The sequence below is a fragment of the Arachis ipaensis genome, chromosome B9 (genome assembly GCF_059453495.1).
Source record: "Arachis ipaensis isolate K30076 ecotype BB chromosome B9, ASM5945349v1, whole genome shotgun sequence".
NCBI classification, from domain to species: Eukaryota; Viridiplantae; Streptophyta; class Magnoliopsida; order Fabales; family Fabaceae; genus Arachis; species Arachis ipaensis.
Genome location: NC_142444.1, coordinates 7,746,365 through 7,767,832, shown reverse-complemented (window position 1 = coordinate 7,767,832; position 21,468 = coordinate 7,746,365). Strand labels below are relative to the sequence as shown.

Sequence of the window (21,468 nt, the reverse complement as noted above, 5' to 3'; positions counted from 1 at the left end):
TATTCTTCCATTATTATCTTTTTTTAGATAATGATAACAATTGTAATTATAGTGGTTATAGTAATTTGAAAGTGAAATTGAAAGAAAAAAAATAAGAAGATAATAATAGAAAAAGAAAAGATATTTTTGGAAGAAAAATATTTAATTTTGACCAAGACTAAAATAAGATAAAATAAAATTTAGGAAAAAAATAAGATATTTTAGAGATTATGAATAAAATTAGGACTTATTTTAAATATTAGGAATTAAAATAATATTTTATCCATTTATATATATGACAAGTTTGATTCCAAATTCTTTCTTTATCAATTGCGTTGTGAGGAATGAGAATTTTGATAGTTCCTTCTCTCATGAGAGTATTCTTAATTCTTTATTTTAAACTAAACAATTTTTCTTAACTTAACGAATTATAACTCAAATAGTATAGTTTCTTTATACTCACTTAAAAGTCGTGATTTCGAGTCTCACTCCTAATTTTAAAAAAAAAAATCTCCTTAAAAAATACTTAGAATTTTTTAAGTTAAAAATTTTGAAATACTCTTAAAATTTTTTCTGTGGGACACCTCTTTTTTTTTTTTTTTATGTCAGACAGGTTGAAAAATCTCCAATTCTAGACATCATAATCAATCCGAACACAGCAAACTTTTTTGTTTTTGGAACCACGAACACAACATATTAAGAGACATCATATATTGCCACTCAACCAAAGTCCAAGCTGCCACCGCCCACCAGACACCTCCTTGGTTTGTTTTATTTAGATAATGTAGTTGTATACATATATTTTTGGTCGTCAAAGATAATGGGTTCAAGAGCCCAATATCTTTTCGGGTTAGGTCCAAGCCCAAGCCCACGCCCAAGCCCAATTATGACTGGTAGTAGCAGTAGTGCTTTACTGCGTTAGAGGCTCCTAATAAAAGCCTAAAACGTAAAACCCTCAACTCTCTCGTTTCGAGCATCAGCAGCTGCCACCACCATCATCATCATCGTGCAGCAGATCCAGCTTCACCAATGGTGATCCCTCTTTCTCTCATTTCCTCTTCTCCCTCTCCGTTTCTTAATCAATTCCCCATATTCATATCACCATTTATTTAATTCTTATGTTTTCTTCATTTTTATTTTCTTTTCCAAGAACACATTGTCATTCAGTAACAATTTGAAAGAGAAGAAGCTAGTTTTCCCCCTTTGTTTGTATCTGAGTCTGTTAGAGTGAGCTTTCTGGTAACTTTGGTAAAAGGAAAACAAAGTTTCAATTTTTTCGGGAGATTCTTAGATCTTCGGTGTTTGATATTCCGGTTCTTGTGCTCTTTTGTGTGTGTGTGTGTGTGTTGGCTTATATTTAATTGGTCGTAATTAAACTCTAGTATGTAGATATTCTTATGCTTTTGAAACAGCATATTTAACCATTTTTTTTTTCATCTCTGTAATTCCTGAAAATTAGGTTTATGTTAAGGCTCAGAAAGGTAAGGCCTACTTCAAAAGGTATCAAGTGAAGTTCAAGAGAAGAAGAGGTAGTGTATTGTTATTGTTATCAAACAGTTTACACTGTGTTTCTTATCTCTAATGTGCTTTGTTTTAAAAAAATTTAGAAACATTGATGACTTTATTTCATAAAAATTTTGCAGAGGGAAAGACTGACTACCGGGCCAGGATTCGGTTGATTAACCAAGATAAGAACAAGTACAACACACCTAAATACCGTTTTGTTGTGCGATTTGTATCCTACTTTAGTTTTGTAGGTTAACATTTTTTCAGTAGCTTGTACTTAATTGAAATTATTTTATAGAAATGTTTACAGGAATTTTTGTTTGATGCTATGCTTTTTTTGTTAAAATTGATTATGCTCAAGTGATTGTTAGTCAATGCTACCTTGAGTTCATGAGTATTATCCTTAGCATCATTACTAGACAAACAAGGATATCGTTGCACAAATAACATCTGCTAGCATTGCCGGTGATATTGTTCTTGCTGCAGCTTATTCCCATGAGCTGCCTCGCTATGGCCTTGAAGTCGGTCTTACTAACTATGCTGCAGGTACTTCATCTGTGGAAATCCTTTCTCTCCTTCCCTCTGTCCGTGTCACCTTTCTTTTGCTGTTGTATCTGTAACTATGCCAAGTGTTTTTCACCTGTGATTGAACATATTAAAATGTTACCAGCTTATTGCACTGGACTTCTTCTGGCCCGCCGAGTCCTTAAAATGCTTGAGATGGATGAGGAGTATCAAGGGAATGTAGAGGTATGAAAATTGAAGTGCTTGTGCTTGCTTGCTATCTCTTACTTTCATAAATACATGTGCGACACCTGAATGGTTTTATAATTTGACTGAAAAATATGGTTACATATCAGGCTAGTGGTGAGGATTTTTCTGTTGAACCTGCTGACACAAGGAGGCCATTCCGTGCTCTCCTCGACGTTGGTCTTATTAGGACCACAACTGGAAACCGTGTGTTTGGTGCCCTTAAGGTACTAATTCTTATGTTGCATTGATCGTCTATGTTTCCTTTTCTTTTTAGTATGTTGGAGTAAAATAATTGTGATGGTTTTCAGGGAGCCTTGGATGGGGGTTTGGATATCCCTCACAGTGAGAAAAGGTTTGCTGGTTTTGATAAGGAGAAGAAGGAGCTTGATCCTGAGGTTCACCGCAAATATATCTTTGGTGGACATGTTGCTGCCTATATGAAGGTATGGGTGAATATCTTACTGGCTTTTAGTTGTAAATTTTTATGAATTATTAATCAAAATAAGAGATTTCAGTAATTTGTCTGACCATTCAATTTATTTAATCTCTCATAGACTTTGGAGGAAGATGAACCAGAGAAATACCAATCACACTTCAGTGAATATATCAAGCGTGGACTCAGTGCCGATGGAATTGAGCCATTGTACAAAAAGGTTCATGCGGCCATTCGTGCAGATCCCACCATCAAGAAGTCAGGGAAGCAGCCACCAAAGGAACACAAAAGGTAAAAAATAAAAATTGCCTAGATTTATGGGGATTAAAAAATCTCACCATTTGTTTGACTTTGAAACATGTGGGTTTGGTTACTTTGTTTTAGCACTACTCATTATATATTGCCCTCTTTTCTGCAGGTACAACTTGAAGAAGCTTACATATGAGGAGAGGAAGGCTAAGTTGATTGCACGCCTGCAGGCCCTCAACTCTGCAGCTGGTGGTGAAGATGAGGATGACGATGATGACGAGTGAAGATTTACTGTGGATGTAGCGGTGCAACTTATTTAGAATGTGTAACTTGCATTTAGTGAATCGTTTTCTTGAAGATTTATGTTCTTGCATTTTTTATCTCTTAGGTCACAAATTTTGGATACATGTTGGGTTGAGTCTTTTGGTCAATTTCGTGTTAGCCTGCATTATTGTGATTTACCTTGTTTTGGTTCATACAAGTCATAAGTTCTTTACCATAATACGATCCTTTATTTTATTTTGCGAAAGTCTAATTTCTAAGTTGTGGCTGTGCCTGGATCGGGTAACATGGATTTCTTGAAATTTTTTGGGATTTGATGAAAATGAATAAAAATTAAAGCATCAATTTCTAAAAAGTTAACGTTTTCAGAAGGAAAAAAAATGAGTATATATCCATTTTGGTCCTCAAAGAATTTCGGATTAGACACTTTAGTCTCCAACTAAAATTAATTACTTGATTGATTGATTGGTTTCTAACAATTAATTTTGTCTGTCATTTCGGTCTTTGGCTCTGTCAATTCTAACGGAAGACAAAATGGTCTCTTGACAACTTTAATAGGGGACAAAATCTAACAAGGGATCAAAATACTTTTATTTGAAAACGACGACGACGAGTCTTAACAAATTGGACTTGTTGTCTAGATTTTTTTTTCTTGTGAACATTGAAATTGTAGAGTGTGCATTGTATAAATTGAAGTTACAGTATTAGATTGTTAGTGTTATGCGAGATATGATGGAAATTGGGAGAGAATAATATCGTTTCCGAACAGAAGAGGTCAGGGACCATTTTGTGTTAGAGTTATTAGGGACTATTTTGTCCTCCGTTAGAATTGACGGAATAAAAGACCTAAGTGACTGACGGAGTTAATTGTTAGGGACTAATCGAATAATTAATTTTAGTTGGAGACTAAAGTGCCTGGTTTGAAATTCTTTGAGGAACAAAATAGGTATATACTAAAAAAAATTAATTCGGTCATAAAGAATAAAGAAGAATGTAAACAAGATTTCGTTTTCCAGTAATATTCCCCCATCAGGTAATACTGTAGTCATTAGTTAAGTTTTTTTTGGTGACTAGTCATTAGTTAAGTGGTTCACTACTAAATATATTTCTAGATAATTTATTTTCTAAATAAATGAAACACGACCAACTTAAACTATGAATTTCACTTGTAGGCAAGGCATTATAAAAATGACATAACTCTCACCAAATAAAAGAAAATAACAATATAACCAATTAGTAGTCTAATTTAAGAATTAAGAGGTAGTATCATTCATAAACTGAGAAGAATAAGAGGTGTAAGAATAAAAAAGGTAAACATAAAATGAAATAAAACATAACATAATTTCATCTTATCATGTTGGCAAAGTATCTTACACTTACAGGGAAGAAAATAACTAAAATCTAGATTAAATTTCTCTCAATGCAGCTTCATATGGAAAATTATATTACTATGGAAGCAAGTGACTTCCACAGAATACAAACAACTTGAACTTGCACATGGACTCAAATCTTTGCCGTCTCAATGTGCATTATCCAATCAAACTCTTCACTTCTCTGTAACAAATCTGAACACACCAATATATATGTACACATTCCACAATTTTCTCAATCCCTATTAGGCTTTTTTATCAACCACATGGTGTGTTGTGTTTTTGCAACTTCACCTTTGGTAATAAAAAGCCAAAAATCAATGCTTGTGGTGTTGTATTAGTGCACACCTAAAATCTTGAATTGAATATAGCTGATAAAAAATCCAATCTTGAACCACCCTTTTATTCTACATTTGTTTTCTGAGGTTGGAAATTGATTAGGTGCAAATGGCTTCTACTGAAAGTTTCTTCATGACATTTGGACATGGATCTCCTCCAAAAAGTTCAGGTGCCACTGTTACTGCACATGAATTTTGGCCAATACAACTCTGCAATAATAAAGTTGTTGAGTAATGCTAAATTAAATAAGCTGAGTAAAAGTTACCATAAATTAAATGGATCATTTGACATGCATAATTGCACTTCAGGCTTTAAAACTAAATTAAAAAAAAAGTTTTCTTAAATCCCAATTGAGAAAATATAAGGAATCAACTTTTAATTAGCCAACATTAGCCAATTTTATGGTTTAGATTTATAATTTAGGATTAAGGATTTACGATTTAAAGTCAAGAATTTAAGATAGAATAATTTTTAAAAAATTGATTGATGTTGGCCGAAAAAATTGGTTCCTTAGCATTGCTCTTCAAATTTGTAGCAAGAAATGATACCTTTTGGAAGGCATCATAGGACTTATGGGCATGGCAGCTTCCTTCACGGTAGTTTCCACACGAGCCAACCGGAGTGCCGAAGCTAGCGAACTTGATGGATGAGATCTTCTGTCCAGGACCACATGACAAATGTGCTTTTGGCCTCACAGGTTTGCTAACTTTTCCAGAAGATTCCATCTGATAACTTACAAGATTTGGCTGCCACTCATAAATATCAGCACACACACTATCTATATCCCTTCTAACCAAAAATATCCCATTGGGGTCTCCACCCATTTCCTCAAACACAACCAATAAATTCCCAGCTGGTTTCAGCCAAGAATGAGGAACATGATACCTGAAATATTATCAAATTTAAGTAAGGTTGGTGAAAATTTTCTTAAGTGCATTAACAAAACAAAACTCCAGAGAAATTTAGAGATATCTCTCAATTCTCACCATCTTTGAGAAGGCTCGCCGCAGTTACTTAAACATTTCTTCTCATTATAAGTACCAGCATAGTCACAGGATCCACACGAACCGGATGCTTTGTAAGCAGGCCAGTACCGGCCAAGACTCTGTCCGTTTATCCAGATTTGTCCTTTGCCCATGCTTGCCATGTCTAAAGCCAATGGCGCGCTCCCTGCCGGAGAATCAAAAGTGGTCTAATGCAAAAATGATGTTAGTTTATGTCCATTGTTTCAACTAGTGAAAGCCAAAAAGGTCTCCTTACCACAACAAAATGAAAAATCTTATACTTATTATTGGTTTTATTTGCAAGAATAGTAGTTGAGAATAAAATGATAAGTTCATGTAACTTTGTGATACTCACTTTGTACCAAGTCAAGGGCTGCCTTCGCGACACAAAGAAACCCTGCATCCACTCAACTGAGGAACTTCCGGTAAGTGAATGAAGACTCAATGCTTCACCTTTAAGACCAACCTGAGTGGAACATGAACTCAAATGAGTACCAAGCTAAACTAAGCAGTAAGAAAAAGATAAGCCTTAGTAAGTGTTTGAAGAATAACCTTGTAAGACCACTTCTGCCATGTTAAGTCCCTCTTCCCTTCATTGAGACCACTTAATGTAATTGGACCAAGAACACCAGCATTCCATCTTTCAAAATGTGGACCAACATTCTGCACATAAGTAATGTATTTTTAGTGTTAAGTCATAAGTCATAACACACTGATTTAGACGTGTCACGCATGTGCGCATGGACAGCGATAGATATAGAGGGAGAATATACCGGGAGACCAACTGCAACACTAAGAATGGAGATTTTGTTAACACCAGCTCTGAGCTTCACACCCTGGCTAAATGTTAGTTTGGGGAATTCTAAGCTTCCGTAAGCAGTTCCTGATCAAAGAGTATCAAAGTAAAAATGATGAAGCTCAAGCTATTATGCAAACAATCATTAGCTTCAAATGTAAAATGTGATGCTTGCAATGCAATATTTGGGAAAGAAAATTCAAGAAAGAAAACTATATCCATTGTGTTTGACAAATGGCTTCCTCTTGGATCTTACCAAGAAAAAATGCAATTATTATAGTCAAATTTTATTAAAACCCCTGAATCAATGCAATTGTTCTTGGTACTTTGAAATTACATATTGCTGAATCAAATTTAAGTAATGCTGCTCACCTGATAGCTGACCATTGACAAAAACATGCATAGCATGTCCAGCAGACATTGCTGTAAGAACAGGATCCTTTCCATTCCTTAAAAACCATTCGTTGGAATTTATCACAACACTGACAAGAAAAATAGCAAGTAATTAGACATAGAACAGTGACAAAATTTCCAGTGATGTTGTAACCAACAATTATATGAGACTATAGTGTTTTATGTCACTCACTCTGTAGAGTACCACAAGTAGTCAGATAAGTCCCTTGTTACATTTAACTGCTCCAACAGACCAGTCACTGTGAAGGAACTATCATCGGTAGAGGTCGTCTCATCATTAAATGCTTTCCAAGAGAGTCCTCCATGAATAGGAACTCGAGTCATCTTCATTTGCGCACTTTGCGCACCAACCTGACCAGGAGATTATTAAAAACTTTAGTCTTCTATTCTTGTAACTTTAGCAAGAACATTAAAATTTAAATAAGACAACAATAAGGTGTTATTCCTTTCGTTTTGTGTGTCTACTTCCATGAAAATGAACAAGTAAATCTTGTTGGCAATTATAACTGCATATAAGAATAGTCATTGAAATATAAATTCACTCTTATTTTTCTTTCCCTCACCCTTGCAGTGTTATAAACAGTGTGCTTGCAATCAGGAAGAATGCTTATAGACCAAGGAGGCAAGTTGTAATGCAAATTTCCAAATGACACCGTTGCATAGGATCGTGGATTATAGTTTGCAAGAAAAGCAGAACATGCTCCAGACTTTGATTTGAAGACATGAGCCTGTAGTGTGGTGAACAAAAGTTAGAAATTCAGTTTGATTTCGAATCATTCTAGACATGGCTGGTTTATTCTCACATAACTAAGCATATTTTATAGTTTTAAGTGACTTATACCTCTTCATAGTTTCCAAGCCTTTGTACAACAGGATCTGCAGACACTAAAGCAGGTTCAGAAAGTTTAATTGCCCTGTGTAAATCTCTCAGATGACCCCATTTCGGGTGCCGAGGCAATCCTGCATAGAGCAGAAAGAAATAAATGAAGAATGTAAGATCATGCAAGAAATGTTCTAATCTGCTATCATAGACTTGAACTTTATTCTATATGATTCAAGAAAATGCATAACAAAATGAAAATATCAGTAAGTATGAGAGGCGCATACCGTATTCATCGAGAGGCGCATCATAATCATAGCTTGTAGCAATGAAGGGACCACCAGCAGTTCGACCGAAATTTGTACCTCCATGATACTGGAATGGACAGAACACAAGGGACTTAGTTGAATGAAACAGTGAAAACCAGAGATTGAAATCTAACAGATACTGAAACTACCATGTAATAATTGACAAATGATCCTCCTTTCTGTATGAACCTTGCAACAGAAAATGCCAAATCCTCAGCAGGTCTGTGAGGAACTGGACCTCCAAACTCAGTATACCTGCAAGTTTAAACAGAGAAATCAAAGGTATGGTCAGAAAGATACCTCTAGCTTTTATGTAACAATGCACCAATTCAAAATAACATTCAATTTGGACAACATAGTAATAAATTTTTTAATATGAATTTATTTTGAAATGAAGGTCAAGGGAAGTAAAAACTTATCATACCATCCAGTCCAAGCTTCTGTCCACATCTTTGGTTTGTAAGCCTTATTTGGAGAGAAGTAATCACAATAGAAGCCATTGCAAGTGTTAATCTGCAATAAAAGTCAACACAAATATTAATATATTATCAGCAAAAAATTTGATTTACTTGAAAATACAAATATTTCTTGACTGCATGCCAAGAATATTAAAATGATTTCACTCAATAATGGAATGTCATGTTTTGAATTATTTCACCACAGGTAATCATGCTAATTTCACTAATGTCTAATGACACCTCAACATAATAATAAGAATAATATTGAAATGACATAAAAGGTAAATCACAGCCATGCAAGAATGAAGCATAATTCATTCTCATAATTCATAAACTCTAGTCTTGTGTCTGACCAAAATTTGAAAATGACAAATTTGTCCTACATTGAAATTTACTATTAAAAACAAGTGGACATATTTGCCCTCCTTTATACATGTACCTAAGGATACTGTTCAGTATCCCCCACCAAGGACAAGGAGAATAAGAATATGAACATGTTTATAGAAAGTAACAAGAATTTTGTTAGATTAGATGGTACTTACAACTGGGTCAGGAGCATCATCTTGCTTGCACATGACCCATGGAACACCAGTTCTAAGTCCTAAAGCCATATGTGCTGCCCAATCAGTGTATGCTTTACCTTGAGCACCAAGTTCATACTCCATAGGTCCATATTCATTTTCAATCTGTTAACAAAATCAATAGTTTGAAAAGGGTAATACTCTCAGTAAATTTATATGTTAATAAAGCATGAAGTTAGATGTTGAACTAAGAGGAAGGGTAGTTAGGTATTTTAATCTTACCTGTGATAAAATTATTGGACCACCCTGAGACTCAAATAACCTTTCTGCTTTCATCATATCCACAATCTTAGTGGTAAATCTTTGCATTTGATACTTCAATACATTAACATGGAAAAAAAGAAGGGAAAAAAAAGTTACTAAAATAGAATAAATAATAAGAAAATTAACATCAAAGATAGGGGAAAAATATTAGATTTTTACATTGACTTTTGGTCAAAAAGGACTATTTCTCTCACCTTAAATGGCCCATTGTCTGTTCTGAAGCTAATGCCTGGTATGTACTTAAGCCAAACAGGGAAACCGCTGAAAAAAGTAGAAAAACCATTAAGTTAAAAGTTAAAGTTGAAGCTATTTAAGATGTTCCAATTTCAAAGTTTCCATATAAACAAAGTTTTATTATTATTTCTTTTTTTGGTTAATTTGTAAAGAGAAAAATTGAATCATTTGATTGATTACCCGAAATTCCACTCAGCACAGACATAAGGACCAATTCTGAGGTGAACATAAAGGCCTGCTTGCTGAACCAGCCTTATGAACTTCACCAAATCATAATTCCCCTCAAAATAATACTACACTCATCAACAAACAAAAGGTTCATTAATTCTCACAACTAACTCATAAATAACAAACTGAAATAAAATAAAAAGAAGCATTTTCTTCAAACACCAGAAGCAAAAACAGCATGCATTGTTCATTACTTTGCCAGGTGAAGGCTCATGTCCATTCCAGAACACATAAGTTTGAATAACATCCAAACCTCCTTCCTTGGCCTTCTGTATAAGATCTGGCCACATCTGCCAAAAACAATTAAAATAAAATAAAAAAAAAAAGTAAAACTTAGCATTGCATAATGAATAAATAAGTTCAAAAAAATAAAAAATAAATACTTAGGATTGCAAAAATCCTTATTGAAAAAGGAAGAAACTTTAAGGTACCCATTTGAAAAAACAAAGACCCCATAAAAGCACATTTTGATAGTATTAGTACCTCAGGAGTGCTTCTTGGGTAATGAATGGAGCCAGAGAGAAGTATCCTTCTTTGTCCATTGATGGTGATAGCTTTATGGTCATAGGACACTGAAGCTTCACCTTCACCAACCAATGAACATGCCAACACCACCAAAATTAATGCCACATTCCACACTTGTTTGAGCTTCTTCATCCCCATCATACTCCAATCTCTTCTTTTCTCACCTTATTCTATGCTTTGATGCATAGAGAGAAATGCTTATGCAAGTGAGATATTTCTGTTTTGTTTTGTTTGAACTGTGAAGTGTGAACTATTATTCTCTTCCTTTTACTGACTTTGTTTCTTTTTGGCAGAATCAATGACCAATGAAGAGAAGAAAAAGAATAAAGGGAGAGTTGAATTGCTGAGAAAGTGAGAAAGACTCTGTTTTTCTTCTTTACTCTTTCTTTGGGAAGGAGAAACAAAAACAGAATTAGTAAATTAGTTGTTGTAAGAGATGGTGATGTTGGGGTTGCAGAAAATGAAGGGTGCTTTGCAGTTGCTTTTATAAACACTCAGAAGTGGATGCTATTTCAGAAAAAGTTAGACCCACAATCTTGTCCTTATTTAAAAAAATTTATATGAAATTAATAATTAAAAATTATTAAATATTTTAACATATTTGACGAAATTATTATTAAATAATTTTTAAATATCAATGTTAATTCATTTAAATTTTTATTTTATAAAAATATATTTATTTATTTAAATACTATTTATTTACTCTTATTTATAATTTTACATTGAACTCTTTAAAAGAGACATTAATTCTTCTTTTGTTGTTAAATATAATTGTTTTTTTTTTTCAAAATTTCGTTTTTTTATATTGAATATTTATTTATAATTTTGTATTATAGATTTTTTTTAATTGAAAATTCAAATACAGAAGTTCGGAGCTCGGGGGCTTCGGCGTTTGGACCCTTTTTCACAAACAAAGCGCGTTTTTCCTGTTTGAGTGTTTTTTTTTTTTTTTTTTTTTTTTTTTTTTTTTTTTATTTACATGATATGATATGAGTTTTCTGTTGTATCTACCAACCCCATAAAATGAAAACGAAAAAATGTTATATTTTTTAATTTTTATACAATGTTATATTTTTTTTTCTATTATTTTCATACAATTGTATTATTGTTTTTTTAACAATTGTATTAATTTTTTAGTATTAAAAATATTTATAGAGAGAAAAACAAAGTAAAATGAAATTATTTTTTAATATTAGGGTAAAGTATATTTTTTGTTCCTGAAGTTTGGTAAAAATTTTAAAATTATCCCTAAGTTTTATTTTGTTTCAATTTTGTCCCAAAAATTTTCAATTTGCATCAAATATACCCTCGACGGCTAAATTTTTAAAAAATTTAAGACGAAATAATGCAAGAAAATTATGCTTGATTTGCTTGTGTTAAGGGTTGTTCTTATGAAATCGTTGTTGAATCGGTCTTAAATTTTTTGAAAAATTAGCCGTTAGGGGTATGTTTGATGCAAATCAAAAACTTTTGAGACAAAATAAAATTTAGGAGTATTTTTAAAACTTTTGTCAAACTTTAGGAAAAAAAAAAAAGTATACTTTACCTTTAATATTATAAAACAAAAAGTGTATACTTGAGATGTATAAAATAAAAAAATAATACAAGTATACTTTCATTTGAAAAATGTAAATTGGGTTGATAATTTAGAAATTTTCTAATTATGAACTTTTTAAGGAATTAAATATTTCTTATAAAAAAATATCTTGTGCATGTTTTCTTTAAGAAAATTTCTTGTGCATTTAAAACCATAAGAACTTAAAAGAATTTGAGGAATTATTTACTCTCTGAACATCCTTCTAATTCCTAATTAATACATAGAGGAATAATTAATTCATTCTTTGAGACTTTAATATATTGATTATATAAGAAAATTATTAAGAGACTAAATTATATAATTATTATTTTTTAATAAAAAATTATCATCTTTTATTTTTTAAGAATTGTATTAAATGTTTTGATAACCGCACCTTCAGAATCATTTCATTTATGATATTTTGAGACAAAAGGACAGAAATATTCTCTACCCAATATTCTCCATATATAGGTCTTAGATTTTATTATAATGTCACTACAAACTGCAGATTTCATTCCACTTGAATAAACAACCAAAAGTGGCAAAAATTTGTGACAAAATCCCAAAAAATGAAAGAAATTAAAGCATTGAAGAATAAACTCCAAAAATTTCTTTCACGATGTATAAAAGTACCTTATCTATTGAAGGGAATAAAAAACTATGATGCGAAAATTAATTTAATTATTAGACTATGGATTCAATAGTGCCATAATTCTCAAAATAGAAATGAGAACACTTTCAATGAGATGGAGTTGAAATGGATTAATTAATATACTATCTCTTACATATTTAATTTGTATTGTTGTTCCCTAAAATAAAAAACTTCAAATATCAATTTAATTTGAGTAATGCTATTTGTATGCACTTTTATTTCATATGCACTGTCTTCACCACTGAATAGAAGTGTAAAGTTTTTATAAAATTTGGATAATGCTAGGTAGACAAAAAAACAGCTAAATTTTGTCTTATTTAACATTAATTAATTGTCGTAACAATTAATGAATGCTACATAAGGCAAGTTATGCCTGTTTTTGGCTGATTTTCTTTTGTTACCAAATATTTCCAAAATTTATAAACTTTATCTCCCATCTAATATTAAAAAATCCTATATATAAACTCAATATGCAAAATAAAAAAGTATATACAATAATTTTAAGAGTTTAATTTCGATGGACTGACGGTATAAAATTACACAGTCGTGCAATCATAACCGTTCTGTTAGATAACCATTCACGCAATTAATATAAAAAAAGTAGTTATTTTTACTAATGTGGTGTTACGAGATTGGATGCACGTTACACTTGGCATCAAAATTTATTTTTAATTTTAATTTAATAAATTTTTCATGTATTATTATTCTACCATATAGCTTAGGTAACCTCATATATACCTTAGGAAGATGAGCAGTGAAGTGAGCGGGAAGAGACTTTGAGGGTGAAACACGGTGAGGCAGCCGGTAATGTCGGCGGAAGAGATAAGGGGGAGAGCGGGGGAGGGATTGCATCAGGGGAAAAGGAGGATCATATTTCGGGAGGGGTTTCTAAGCCTTTGAAGGTTTCTTTTAGGGACAAAGTTGTGGGTTCCAAGATTGCTAAAACTTTTTCACTTGTTGAAACTCTATCGGGAGATAACATTGCGGTAGTTTCTGGGAAGCAAGGAGATCTCTTGCCACCGAGTGTCACGTTTACCCAAGAAGCTAAGAATTGCTTGGCAGAACCTTATAAGGATGCTATAGTGATTAAGGTGCTAGGTAAACACTATAGCTACACTGCATTGTCTCATAAACTCCGAACGGTATGGAGGATTAAGGGAGGTTTTGATTTATTGGACGTGGGATTTGACTACTTTCTTGTGAAGTTTGATGTAGCTGAGGAGCGAGAAAAGGTTCTCTTAGGAGGTCCGTGGATGATCGAGGAAAATTATGTGGCTGTGAAGTCTTGGGATCAAGAGTTTAGATCAAGTGAAAACTGTTTTGGAGCAACTTTAGTGTGGATTAGAATTTCCGGATTACCAATTTGGTGCTACCAAGAAGATGCAATGCTCCGTGTTGCGGCTGCAGTTGGCATTCCCGTTAAGGTTGATTTGGCAACAAAATTAGCTGAAAGAGGACGATATGCTCGAGCCTGTGTTCAGATAGATTTAGGATTGCCAGTGACTAAGAATATTCTTGTTGAAGGTGTTGAATATGAGGTTGAATATGAAAGTCTTCACCTTATTTGTGGCTCCTGTCTCAAGTTTGGTCATGATATGAAGGTGTGCAAGACTGACAGCAATGCAGGAGGAGGAACTAATGCCAAGGTTATCAGCGATGTAGCAAAGCAGCCAGAAAGCTCAAATTCAAAAAATCCAGTACATGTGGAAAAGGCAAGTTTTCATTTTGGTAAGAATCTTGGAGATGAGACTGTAAATGTTACTGTCCCGGATTTGGTGGAGAGTGATTTGCATGCTGTTCATGTAGACCATGCACAACATGAGGATTTGGAAGGTTGGACTCAAGTGATTAGGAAAGGAAAGTATAAAATGGGTCAAAAGCCTTCTCTTAGCACCCATCAGGTCCAACCAAAAGTAAAGAAGACTCCTAACAAGGCTACCAATACTTGGACAAGGCCTAATCACCAACGTACAATACATGCAACTGGATCCAAAGTAAAATTAAGCAGGGGCATCAATATTGGAAAACCGGTTAGTGTGGCTTCTTCGGGGACCCGGCACAATGTTCATCATCAGCAGCAAGGTGAGACAACAAATGGCACTGTGCGAAAGCGTCCTCGCCCAAACTCTTTGCAGAATTCACCAGTAGATAAGGATGGAGCATCGACGGCGGGTATGGTGCAAGTTTTGACGGAGAAAATTGGGCTGCAACTTGAGAGTCCATTAAAGGCAGGATCGTCGAAGACAGGGACATCATGTTGAGTCTCGGGTTTGTTATTGGAGCTCTCTTTTTGCTGTTTTTATGGATAGTTTCAATATCATAGCTTGGAATGTGAGGGGTGCGTCTAACAAGATGGCCCGTGTGCATTGCAAAAATTTGGTGAGAATATATAAACCATCTTTCTTCTTTCTCTTTGAGACTCATACCATGTTTAATAATTTGAAGAATTTTTGGGATAAGTTAGGTTTTCATTGTGTTGGTATTGAGGAAGCAGTAGGACACAGGGGTGGAATTTGGTTTCTATCTTCTATTGCTAATGCTTCTTGTGTGGTTATTGATCAAATTGACCAATGTATCACAGTAAAAGTGAGTGTGGGTAACTTAGTTTGGCTTTGTAGTGCAGTATATGGGAGTCCTCAATTCGAAAAAAGATGTATACTTTGGGATCATTTGCGTTCTATTAATTCAGGCCATAATAGACCATGGATGGCCATTGGTGATTTTAATGAGATTGTGGCACCAGATGAGAGTACAGGTGCTTATTTTTCTTCTCACAGAGCTAGTCTATTAGCTACTACTCTAGATGACTGTGAGCTCTTTGATCTTAAAGTGACTGGTAGGAGATATACTTGGTATAGAGCAGTTCAGGCTGGCAGGGACTTGGCTAAAAGGTTGGATAGAGCTATATTTAATGAGGCGTGGATGATAATGTTTCCTGAGGGTTATTCTGAAATTCTTAGCAGGCTTCATTCTGATCATTGTCCTATTTTAGTTCGTTGTCATGGTAGCCCCAGAGTGAAAGGTTCACGTCCTTTTAGGTTCCAAGCTGCGTGGGCAACACATCCTTCTTATAAACATGTTATTAGTAAGGCTTGGAATCAAGAGTTTGGAGGCGTTACCGAAAGGCTTAAGATGGTTCAACAGGCTTCTTTGGACTTCAACTCAAAGATTTTTGGAAATATTTTTGTGCGAAAAAATAAGCTGGAATATCAGATTGATCAGATTCAACGGCGTTTGGAGGTTACCGATGTGTTATCTCTGAGAATTAAAGAAGCTGAACTGAGGGAAGATTACAATAGGCTTTTGTTGCAAGAAGAACTTTTTTGGTACCAGAAATCTAGAGAGCAGTGGGTCAAGTATGGGGATAGAAACACTAAATTCTTTCATCTTCAGACTTTGGTACGTAGAAACCATAATAGAGTACATGGATTATATGTTAGAGATGGGTCTTGGTCTACTGATCCAGATATTCTCCAGGAAGAAGCTCTCTCTTTTTACAAGAATCTCTTTGGTACAACGGAAGAGGTTGAGGTTGATTGTTTAGGGGATGTTCCGATGCCCACTCTAAGTACTGAGGCTTGTGCGAGGTTAATTGACCCTGTCTCTTTTGCGGAAGTCAAGTCAGCAGTATTCAGTATGAGCCCTTTTAAGGCTCCTGGTCCAGATGGCTTTCAAGCTTATTTTTTTTAAGAATATTGGGAGATAGTAGGCACTGAGATTTGGAATATTGTCCGGAGCGCTTTTTTGGGAGAGTTCTTAAATCCTAGCATCATGGAAACTCTGATTGTGCTTATTCCTAAAATTGATAACCCTACCTTTATGAAGGATTTCAGGCCTATTAGCTTGTGTAATGTTGTTTATAAAATTATCACAAAAGTATTGACTAACCGACTTCGGCCTTTTCTTCCAGATATTGTTAGTCCTTTACAAGGAGGGTTTATTCCGGGTCGTGGTGCTCCTGATAATATTATTGTGGCCCAAGAAATTCTGAATTTCATGAAGCACACAAAATCCAAGAAAGGTACTCTTGCTTTTAAAATTGATCTTGAAAAAGCTTATGATAGGGTGGATTGGAGGTTTTTGGAGAGTACTCTCATTGCTTTTGGTTTTCCTATCATCACTGTTAATTTGATTATGACTTGTGTTCGTGCATCATCTCTTTCTATTATGTGGAATGGGAATAGATTGGATAGTTTTGCTCCTAGAAGGGGGCTTAGACAGGGCGATCCAATGTCTCCTTACTTATTTGTGCTTTGTATGGAAAGACTTGCTTGCTATATATCTCATAAGGTGGTCGAGGGTGTGTGGAAACCAGTTTCTGTCACTAGGGGTGGCCCAAAATTTTCTCATTTGATGTTTGCAGATGATCTCTTACTCTTCTGTCAGGCTACAAAGAGTCAGGTCCAAATGGTCATGCATTCTCTTAACATTTTTTGCAAGGCATCTGGCATGAAAGTGAATCTTGAAAAGTCTAAAGCTTTTTGTTCTAAAAATGTGACTGCTCGTAGAAGAGATATTTTTACTAGTGTTTCTTCAATACGTTTTGCTTTGGACTTAGGAAGATATCTTGGAGTTAACCTTAATCATTCCCGTACCAGTAGGGCTTCTTTTCATTCGGTGATTGAAAAGGTGAGGGGAAGATTAGCTAATTGGAAAGGAAGGCTTCTAAATAAAGCAGGGAGACTTTGCCTGATCAATTCTGTTGCAGCATCCATTCCTGTCTATCATATGTAGGTATCTTTTTTTCCAAATTGGGTTTGCGATAAATTATCTTCTATGATGAGACAGTTCCTTTGGAAGGGTCAAGTTGATGGTAAAGGTCTTTCTCTTGTTAATTGGAGGACCGTGATCACTCCAAAAAAATTTGGTGGCCTGGGTGTTAGAGATCCTGCGTGTGTTAATATATCTTTACTTGGTAAATTGGTGTGGCAACTTTTTCATTGTCAGGACAAGCCTTGGGTTGCTCTATTGAGGGCGAAGTATATGAGGAATGAGGGAGTTTTAGATGGCCCTGTCCCTTGCAATGCTTCTCATGTTTGGAAGAGTATCTCAAAGGCTTTTGGTGCTCTTAAGGATGCCTTCTCTTGGTGCGTTGGGTCACTTGATCAATCTTTTTGGTTTGACAATTGGAGTATTGAGGGTCCAATTGCTCAAGATGTCCCTTTTGTACATATATCTGACTCTGATTTAACTATTAGAGACGTTTGGAAAGATGGTCAATGGAATCTCCATGATATTTTCTCTATCATTCCAGAAGATGTCAAACAGCGTTTGAATGCTTATAATCCGGATTTGAATGCTGGAGAGAGTTCGGGTTGGTCGTGGGGTGTGGCATCTTCTAGACTTTACTCAGCTAGGAGTGGGTACAGTTGGCTAGCCAAAAGAAAGTTTGACTGGAATGAGCATGATAATTGGTTGTGGGTATGGCGACTGCATATTCCTGAGAAGTACAAGTTCTTGATTTGGCTCAGTCTTCATAATGCTATTCCTACGGCAGAGTTTCGTTTGGGTCGTGGTTTAGCTTTATCTAGCACCTGTCATCGATGTCAGAATGGTTCTGAATCAATTCTTCATTGTCTTCGGGAGTGCCCTAGTGCCAAGGAGGTCTGGAACCTTTTAGGCCTGTATTCAGATAACTCGAATTTACATGATTGGCTCTATAGAGGTGCAAGGAGTGAAAATATTTTTCTTTTCTTTTCGACCATCTGGTGGATTTGGAGAAGCAGGAATCATGACTTATTTAATACAGATGATTCATGGAGTGCTAGTAAAGTGGTGAGTTTGATTCGTAGTTCAGTAAGGGAGTTTCATACTATTTTTGCTATGCATCAATCTATGTCTCCTCCTTCACTTTGTTTGCATTGGGTTCCACCTCCAGTTTATTCTGTTAAATTGAATTGTGATGCTAGTTGGTTTCCTCCTTCTGGCTATGCTGGTTTTGGTTGTATCATTCGCAATCCTGATGGATGTTGGTTGAAAGGTTGCACTGGGAAAGTCGAAGTGTGCAGTGTTCTTTTTGCTGAATTGTATGCAATTTGGAGAGGCTTACTTCTTGCTTGGGAGAGTGGATTTCGTGAGGTTATTTGTGAAACAGACTGTTTAGAAGCTCTTTTCTTGGTAAACCAAAGAATGCTTGGTAAGGATATTCCGGAATGGGATTTGGCAAAGCATATACAGGAGGTTATGAATTGGAATTGGAGAGTCTCTATTCTTTTAATTCAGAGGACTGCAAATAGTGTTGCAGATTGTATGGCTAAAGCAGCTGCTTCTGTCGCGGACATTCACTCGAATTGGAGCCAACCATGGAGTGAGCTTCAACATCTAATAGATTTAGATATGACCCTAGCCAATTAATTTGGTTTTGTCTCTTTTTTTCTTTCTTTTCTATTTAGTCACAAAAAAATATATATATATATACCTTAGGAAACATTTCAAGTGCACCGGGAGTACCGGTGCACCAGTTGTTTTAACCATAGTTATCAAACTCGGACCGGATCGGCCGGTTCAACCGAAAAACCGGTGAACCAGACCATAAGCCGGTCCGGATTAACAATCTAACCGGATAAGCATGCGAACCGGTCAAATCCGAAAAACCCGATCAAACCCGGTCTAACCCGAGGCTCGAACCGGGCCGGTTGATCCGATGGCGTCATCACACAGCCCGATGATGTCAGCACGCATTTGAAACATATGCCAGCGCTGGGATTCGAACTTGCATCAGTCAAGTTATAAAGGGAGCCTGCTACCACTAGGACAAACTTACATTTTGTGTTGTAACCTATCTTTTTATGAATATATTATTAACTATTAGATATATCCTAATTAATAATTTATATATTAATTCTTTTAGTCATGCAAATTTAATATATTTTTTATTTTTTTGTTCTAATAAATTGTTCATATTAATTTAATTTATTTTTATTTTATATTTACTCTTTCTTATATTAATTATTTTTTAATTATATCATTATTAAAATAAAAATTAAACTTTGTTAAATATCAATAAATTAAAAAAAGACAAGCAAAATTTTTTTTATTAATCATGACATATTTTTGTTACTGATAATTATATGACATCTATTAATATTAATATTTTTTTAACATATATTTGAATAATATAATAGATACTAATTAATTAATAAATTAAAAAATAAGTTAATTTGATATAAAAAAATTATATAATTATTTAATTATGACCGGGTCAACCGGTTGAACCAATAACCCAGTGACCCAGTAATTTGGCCGGGTCGATTGCCGGTTCGGTTTTGATAACTATGGTTTTAACCGTTGATCTGAATTATAAAAAATATATATAATATATATTAATTGAAATCAACGGTTAAAATAACTGGTGCAGGTACTCTCCGGTGCACTTGAAATGTTTTCTATACCTTATAGCTTAGATAAGAAAGAACGAACAAGAATCGGGAAAGGAACCTTTCACTTTCAGAAATCAAAAAGAGGATTTTGATGGTTTACTTGCCGGGAGGAGAAAGGGAAAAGAGAGAAAAAAGGAACAACAAACGAATATATAATCTGCTTTATGATTTATGAATGAAAATATAAACATTATCATCATCTCTTATTGTTGCATTTCTGTTAGTTACAACTTCCTAAGTAAGTCCACATACAAAGCAATGAAAATAAATCTCATTATTAGAATAATAATAAAAAAATAATTTATTTGCATGCACTTGTTCCACTCACTCATCACTAACTCACTCAATCACCCATCAAAGCATGCATCATTGCAATTCACCAACCTGGCAACTTCAACTCCCTTTCATTTTCCATGTTTTCCCAACAACTGGACTATATATTCTAGAGTATCAAAAATATAAATCTTTATATTGTGGAAGGTTCTTCACGTCTTGATTATATGTATATTGTGATATTGTGTTCAGATTTAGAAATCAAGTCTTGATCTGTGACTCCTCACCTTCCATCAATTGAGTAGTGTTTGTTTTGGGTGCTTTTCTTTTTATTTTTCTAGAAAATGGAAAAATAAAAGATATTGTGGCTTCAATTTTGATCATGCCAACAAAAATCACATGTAGAACATTATCATTTTTCTATATACTAAAAGTAATTTAGGAAGGTAAATTTAGTTTCTACAATAATTATTTAAATTCTAAAAGAATAAAGATCAATGTTTATTGTTTTGTAAATAGTTCATCACATTGAATTTCACCAAAATTCGTAAGAGGTAATTAATTAATTAGTCTAATTGGCCAAAATGCAATATTGCAATCTGGCGTAAGTTTAGGTTGCGTTTGTGTCGAAGAACATAATAAGATAATACATTGAGATAATAAGACATAAAAGATTAAGACATAAAATTTTGTATATTTGTATTCTATTTTGTGATAAATTAGAACAAATTATGAAAATTTAATTTATTATTTTTTTTCATTTAAAAAATTTAAGACGAAAAATATAATTATGCAAAATTAACAAAATAATAAAAAAATAAAAAATAAGTTGTGTCTCTTGTTAATATGTCTGTGTTCTTTCTGTCAGGATGGACACAAAATATACTAATTTAGTAATGTCTCTGTCTATGTAACTATGTTAACATGATTTTGCCATGTATCTCTATTTCAGTATCCTGTCTCTATGAACAAACGCAATCTAATTTACATACGTTTATGTATATTCAAGGTTGCATGATATTAAAAAATTAAAATTAAAATAAAA

General features: G+C 34.1%; 2 protein-coding genes and 2 pseudogenes across 2 annotated transcripts; 3 read left to right on the top strand and 1 right to left on the bottom strand.

Annotated features, from left to right (window-relative positions):
• The first annotated feature begins 900 nt into the window (after positions 1-900).
• On the top strand, positions 901-3,449 carry LOC107617444 (large ribosomal subunit protein uL18). Its single transcript, XM_016319201.3, has 9 exons — positions 901-1,011; positions 1,439-1,508; positions 1,623-1,714; positions 1,905-2,031; positions 2,156-2,235; positions 2,346-2,462; positions 2,547-2,681; positions 2,793-2,962; positions 3,090-3,449. The coding sequence occupies exons 1-9, from the start codon at positions 1,009-1,011 to the stop codon at positions 3,202-3,204; spliced, it is 909 nt and encodes a 302-aa protein (XP_016174687.1). The 5' UTR covers positions 901-1,008; the 3' UTR covers positions 3,205-3,449.
• Positions 3,450-4,524: 1,075 nt separating this feature from the next.
• Positions 4,525-11,057, bottom strand: LOC107617445 (beta-galactosidase 1). Its single transcript, XM_016319203.3, has 19 exons — positions 10,502-11,057; positions 10,213-10,308; positions 9,971-10,083; positions 9,751-9,817; positions 9,515-9,607; positions 9,254-9,397; positions 8,678-8,766; positions 8,403-8,508; positions 8,233-8,320; positions 7,967-8,085; positions 7,689-7,853; positions 7,298-7,476; positions 7,084-7,193; positions 6,689-6,798; positions 6,468-6,578; positions 6,271-6,381; positions 5,898-6,103; positions 5,460-5,796; positions 4,525-5,120 (listed from the first exon to the last, which is right to left on the bottom strand). Exons 1-19 carry the CDS (start codon positions 10,682-10,684, stop codon positions 5,010-5,012), a joined length of 2,538 nt encoding a protein of 845 aa, XP_016174689.1. The 5' UTR covers positions 10,685-11,057; the 3' UTR covers positions 4,525-5,009.
• A 1,681-nt stretch (positions 11,058-12,738) lies between these two features.
• On the top strand, positions 12,739-14,919 carry LOC148543649 (uncharacterized; annotated as a pseudogene).
• A 204-nt stretch (positions 14,920-15,123) lies between these two features.
• Positions 15,124-21,468, top strand: part of LOC110266492 (uncharacterized) — a 36,049-nt pseudogene continuing 29,704 nt past the window's right edge.

Bases quoted from the DNA above. Each gene is read 5' to 3' on its own strand.
- LOC107617445 (XM_016319203.3), bottom strand. From the start codon at position 10,684: ATGATGGGGATGAAGAAGCTCAAACAAGTGTGGAATGTGGCATTAATT. The intron at 10,084-10,212 runs GTAATGAACAAT...TGATGAGTGTAG, and splicing joins ATGAGCCTTCACCTGGCAAA to TATTATTTTGAGGGGAATTA. The intron at 5,121-5,459 runs GTATCATTTCTT...TTATTATTGCAG, and splicing joins CCTATGATGCCTTCCAAAAG to AGTTGTATTGGCCAAAATTC.
- LOC107617444 (XM_016319201.3), top strand. The intron at 2,032-2,155 runs GTACTTCATCTG...AAATGTTACCAG, and splicing joins TCTTACTAACTATGCTGCAG to CTTATTGCACTGGACTTCTT. The intron at 2,463-2,546 runs GTACTAATTCTT...GATGGTTTTCAG, and splicing joins GTGTGTTTGGTGCCCTTAAG to GGAGCCTTGGATGGGGGTTT.